This window comes from Mesitornis unicolor, unplaced genomic scaffold (assembly GCF_000695765.1).
Source record: "Mesitornis unicolor isolate BGI_N332 unplaced genomic scaffold, ASM69576v1 scaffold2580, whole genome shotgun sequence".
Taxonomy (NCBI): Eukaryota; Metazoa; Chordata; class Aves; order Mesitornithiformes; family Mesitornithidae; genus Mesitornis; species Mesitornis unicolor.
In genome coordinates, this window is record NW_010160067.1 from 82,020 (window position 1) to 88,019 (window position 6,000).

The 6,000-nt window shown below is 40.9% G+C and overlaps 1 protein-coding gene across 1 annotated transcript in view; it reads right to left on the reverse strand.

Moving 5' to 3' along the window:
• CYYR1 (cysteine/tyrosine-rich 1) overlaps positions 1-5,729 on the reverse strand; it is a gene marked incomplete at its 5' end in the record, with an annotated part of 52,158 nt that extends 46,429 nt beyond the window's left edge. Inside the window, one exon of the mRNA XM_010188628.1 lies at positions 5,624-5,729. Coding sequence (XP_010186930.1) covers positions 5,624-5,729 — 106 coding nt within the window. The remainder of the gene's footprint in view (positions 1-5,623) is intronic.
• Between the last annotated feature and the right edge of the window lie 271 nt (positions 5,730-6,000).

The following is a 6,000-nucleotide window of genomic DNA, read 5'->3' on the forward strand; positions in this document are numbered from 1 at the left end:
TTGTTTTTATTCACTATGAACTCCAGAGGCTACATCTCTGTATTCCTAACTCTTAAAATGTTAATTCTGTCCTTTGGTGCACTCCTCCTCCATACTTACCCTCCATCCCATATTCTCGTATCAAGTGAATCAGCTTAAGGGACACTTTTCCTTTCATGAAAAAAAGGCACTCTCTGAGGTCAGCTGCTTTTCTCAAAAGTGCTACTGGATATAAAGGACCTCGCATCAAATGTCACACTTAGATACACTACACACAGCCTTTTCTTCAGTTTTGCAGGCCGAGGCATGCGCATGATTTTTATGCTCAATGTATTCTCTGTCTCTTTTCCTCCCATTCTCTCTGTCTGCCTTCCTTCCTTCCTTCCTTCCTGGCCACATTGTGCAATCTCTAGGCTTAAAACCCACCCAAAAAACTCACCCTCTCCAACATACATTAAGTTCATGTAAATAACTGGTATTTCAGCAGCCACTGAACAAGCTGTTGCTTCCTCATTAGCTCTGGTAAGATTTTTCTACCCACTCTTGCAAATTACCATTCACTACCTTCAATGACATCACAGTTCTCTGAAGTTTTTATTTACTTTTCCCTCCAGTTACTTTTGAAGTCCTTGGAATCACGTGTTTTGTTTTAATAAATACAAATTACCTCACAGTGAGTAATTCTGAAGACATTTACCAAAAAACTTCACAAATTTTGCAATGTAGTGTAGCATCGATTCTTCACTTTCTTCTTCTGCTTAAACCAATATTCCAGTTTACTACCCTTAAAGGCTTATCTAGGAAAATACGGATCAGTCACCAGGGCTGTCTATTTTATCAGTGTGTTTTCTTAAATACTGAGGGCCAAATCTGGGTGCAAGTCCCTTCATTTCTGCTGAATATTCAACCACCCAGAAGTATCCATTTGAAAGAACAGCTGGACTATTTGTCCTCTTTGCTCCATTATTTACCTGGAATCTAGGATTATTTCACATCAACTCACAGCTGCTGGCTGTGAAGTGATGTCAAAGAGCAAAGGCAGCATCCCGAACTGTCCCTGACAGCACACGGTTATGGACAACTCTGCCCAGAGAGCTCCCCATGGCTCCAGAGTTACCTCTGGGTCACAAACACAAGGCATGGTGTGGTGGGAAAGACTGAACTGGAAATTACCCCACAGAAAATCCACCAGGATAAGTATGAGGGACAAACAATTTGGAGCACATAAGCACATAAGCAAACACAAAGAGTACCGTCAGAAACACTCACATATACAAATTTGGGTTCTGCAGAAGAAACCCCTTTTGTATCGACGGTCACCTCTGAGGAGCTTTGGAGTCTGAGGAGCTGAAGGCAATAACCAGATGTCTCCAATTCCTCCGAGTGCCAGAAGGCAAAACGCTGCCGGGTGGTTAGTGAGGGAGATACCACTGTTGTGGGCAAACCTGGAGCATCTGTCATGGAGAAGAGACGCTGCAGTCCTCACAGGCCTAGCCTGAAAGCAAGCTGCAGGAGCAGCACAGGGCAACTGAGAAAAGGTCAGTCACAAACGATTCAATAGCTCAGAAACTTGCTTCTGAGGAGAAGGGCAGTTTGAATTATTGACACAAAGGGCTGGGATGATGCTGAAGGCTGGGAAGGGAGCCTCCAAGCCTTCTTCTGATGGGCGGGAGGAACACACTGAGCACTCAAGCATCCCTACACCTTTTCCTTCATCCCACAGACACAGCTCTGTTACACTGCACATGTCCAAACATAAATTTGTAATTTGTCCAAGAAAAAAAGAAGTTTTTAGAAGGCCTAACTATCAACCACTAGACGCTGAGCAAATAAACAGGAGGAAATGCATATGCATCAGAGGAAATAATGACAAGCTGTAGCTATTGAAAACTAGTAGGAAGGAAAATATAGCTGGAATATTAATGCTGTAACAACTTGCTCTGAAATGGTATCATGGGGGGGGAAGAGGAGGAAGGATGGGTTACTTTACATTAGAGATGCTCATGGATTACAAGATGACTCAATCACAGACCTTGAATGCTTACAGATCAGACCTGTAGTCCAACTAAAGATGGAGTTGCTGGAACATCTCTTACAGGCCCTGAAATCCTAATACTAGAGTGAGCCAGTAACTCTGCATCTGTTCTTCATGTGTGGAAAGAAAAACAGGCTAATCACAGATGCACACAGCCCGGAGGATGTTTGCTGAAAACCTCATCTGACTCAAGAAAAACAATTCCCCAGCGTCCTAAGAAGATGATGATTTCTTAAAACAGAAAATTCTAAAACCCTACGTGGAATATCTCAATGTTGAATCTCATTTTAATGAGTAGAGAGATAATTAATCAACTAAAAGCTACAAGCAACTTCAGGATCAATGCTCATGATCTAGTCACGCTGACTTTGTTTTAAAATCAGTATATACATTTTTGCCTGGTGTTTATAGTCTGTTTGCACAATTGCTGGCATATGGGTCTAGAAAGAAAAGAGTAAGAGGCGCGAAACAACACAGAGAATTGTTTAGAAAGAACCTACTGTGTGTCAAAAGGCTTTTCCAAAACTGCAACAAAGAGTTACGCTTGTGGAAAAAAACATTATATATATATATATATATCCCAGAGAAGACAGAGAGCAGGAACTTCAGAAAGACATGCAGATTTATAAAGGATGGAGAGAGCAGAGAAATTAGTGGCAAACAAACGAAGCAGCACAGGCAACCTCTAAAGAAGCAGAGGAGCCAATACAACACGTAGGACTACTAATGGTGTTTAGGACAGTAAAAAGGCACTTCTGAAAGCACCCACACAGCAGGATCAAAAACGATGGCACAGTGAAGGAAGGATATTTAAAGAACAGCATTACATGGAATTATCAGGAGACATAGTTTGTTGGGTTAAAAATGGTTCTGTTAAAGATTTCAATACACAGTTGTTAAGAGAAAGACATAAGCAGATAGGCTAATGGCCATTTCCAAATTCCAGGGATCATGTCTCCATCTAAAGCAATTTAATCGGCTTGTCCTTTGGGGGTGAGGCAACATGGAACTCTGCAGGAAAAGCTTGCACATTAAAAAAGAAAGAGACCAATACAGTGCCAAATAATGAAAAAGGAAAGTTATTCTTATGGACCATAGTTAAAGTCACAATAACATCTTTTGCAATACAACCAAATGCAAGGTAGTAACCCTAGCAAAGAACGGTTTGCAGGCTTAAAGCAGTAGACATGCTTTGAAGACCGTGACTTAAGGACTTAGAGCTGTAACAAATTGCTAACTTCATTTATGCCTTCTGTGGTCATCACAGAGAGCTGCTTCAAAATAGGTACTCAAAGAAAGACACAGGAAAAAATAATCCTAGCAAGGCTTCTGTCAAAACCCTCTGCTTAGCCCTGCTAGCCACACTTCAAGAAGGAAGTGAAAATATTAGAGGGAGCTCAAAGGAAGGCCAAAAAATTGACCCCTGGGTAAGGCAAAGCAAAACAAAGCAAGTCTTACATGTGAGGCTGACAGAGTTCACCCAGCTCAGCGATAAGGTTGAGCGCTGTCGTGATGACTATTTAGGACCACATTTCAAACTCACAGATAAGTTAAGAGCTGACAGTAGGATTTTCAACCTTTGTTTCCCAGCAAATTTTCCCAGCAATGTTCGTAAATGAACCACAGGATGGTTTACCAGGACAGATGGTCAACCCATTAGTGACTGAAGTTTTCGAAATGAGATTACACATGTTTAAAGAAAACATGCTCAAAACAGCTTTTAGGGGATAAAAAAATAAATCTATGGCTCAATCACGCAAAATGTCAGGTCAGAGCACCATAATGACTCCTGACTGGTCCTTGAGTCTATGAAGTGGAGCACTTAACCATAAAAAATCAGAGGAATTGAATGCCTCCTTCGAGACTTGTGGCAAACAGCACTTGTAAAGGCCCCTCCAGTATTCAGAAACATCCGGATACACAGAAACCCTTCCAATGTGTCAGAGCGCCTCGCGCTCAGCTCTACTTCCATAGCTGTTTACATTTGTTAAATAAACACACAAAAGGCTGGGTGTCAACCTGGCACTGAAGGCATGGTCTGAACATTTCAGTGGTCGCTCTAAAGAATCCCCTGGATCCTTTCCAAAGCAGAGCTCTGGCATTAGAAAGACAAATGCCAGTGATGGTCATGCAGAAGCAGGACATAAAATCCACTCACTTTGTTGCTCTATGTACACCTCCTTCCTATAATGTGATATCCTATGCTACTGTGTCCATCATTCCTAACCACATGTGAGCTGGAATAAGGTATTCAAAAACTGCAGCTCCTTCCATGCATGTAAATGGGAAAGCAAGTTTGGAATGAGGAAAAAAATCAAAGCAGATATTCCCTAGGTGAGCAGGGAAAAAAATCACTTGTCATTCTCCAACAGTAATCAATCTTAAGTACATGCATCTTTTTTTTCCAGAAGAATGAAGGATTCTGGTGCTCTATCATAATTTTATTTACTTTAGCCCAGGAAGTGTCTGATCTGCTTTAAAAACTGTGGATCAATTTGTATTAAAATACCATCACTCTTTCTACTCCTTCAAAGTGCTATAAAATATGCTGAAGGGAACACTGGCTTGTTCCCCAGGTAAAACAAAACCTGCAACAGAAGAGCCTTTTCAGAAAAAGTAACTACCACCTTCCCACTCACTCCTCCCCAAGCACTGAGCAGGCTGCATGACACACTTCTTTTTTCTTTTCTGGTTTTAGTCAAGAATATAAACCAAAAATATGTCACAGAACGCATGCTAAATGTTAAGGAAATTACTAATGGGGTTGAGGAAACAGAAGCTAAGATGCCCTATCCTGAAGAACAACATTTTATGTTTTGCCCGAGTTTGTCCTCCAACACAAATGTAATAGTTACGGGTTGCCACTACAATTAAGCCCAGAACCTACTGAGGTCCACTAGCATGCAAGCTTCCCTTCTTCCTCACCAATGTAGAGGTAACAGCTGCCCTGGAGCCTACGCTTTTAATCAACAGTTTACTCCTCGTTTTTCTCTAGATAAAAAATATTCATAACCATCCCATTTCACCTGCTGTGGGTTTTTTTCAAGCACCATGAAACATACTATTCGCATTGCAGAGTCAGATCATCTTCACCTAGAATCTATTCAATAAATTCCACCAAAAACCAAAATACCATTTGACAAAAACAAGTCAGTAAAAAAAGGAAAAAAAAAAGTACTTAAAGCAAAAAGAATCTCAAATCCAAGTTATCTGAATAGTGGTTTGACTCAGATACTGTAAGAAAGCATTTCAACAAAGCCTACAAGATTTCTGTTCACATTCCTTTTCAACCGAAGAGCTTGAAACAAAGTTCTCATCACCTCTAAAGCTTACATCCACAAATTATATAAGCTTACATCCACAAGCTAAGGACATAACCCTCAATTTTAGCAAGCTTTCTGGTATGCTTCAAAAATATCTGCAACATGAGACTTTAGAGGAATACCGATGTTTGTTACCAGCAAGCCAAAACCCAAACCAAACTAAAACTACAAGAGCCCGAACCCCACCACTGTTTATGGCCAAAACACAGCTGCCCCACAACCCAATTTCACACCAAGTCCATGAACACAGCACATCAGCTTTTTTCTAAAGCACAAATATACTTACGAAAGGACATTCCCAATGTAGGCATAATAGGAACAGCAGTAGGGAGTAGTCCCATCACAGCAGTAAGCTTTGCAGTCATTATCGCACTGAGCCAGGCAATCTTCTGCTGGATAAAAATAACATTCATGTGGTCAAACAGCAGCAAGAACAAAATGCTGTACTGCACAGCTCTAAAGAAAATGCAATCTAACAGTTTTATACAATCACAGGACCTCACTCGAGGTGCGACCTGACCCTGTAATCCTAATGGCAGCACATTCCCACTCATTCTGCATTTCAGTAGGAAGTTCAGAGCTAGGTGTTTGTGTACGGGTATTTTGTAGCTGGCCATATCAGCTCCTGCTCATATTTAATTATTTAAAATTTTAGAAAGAGCA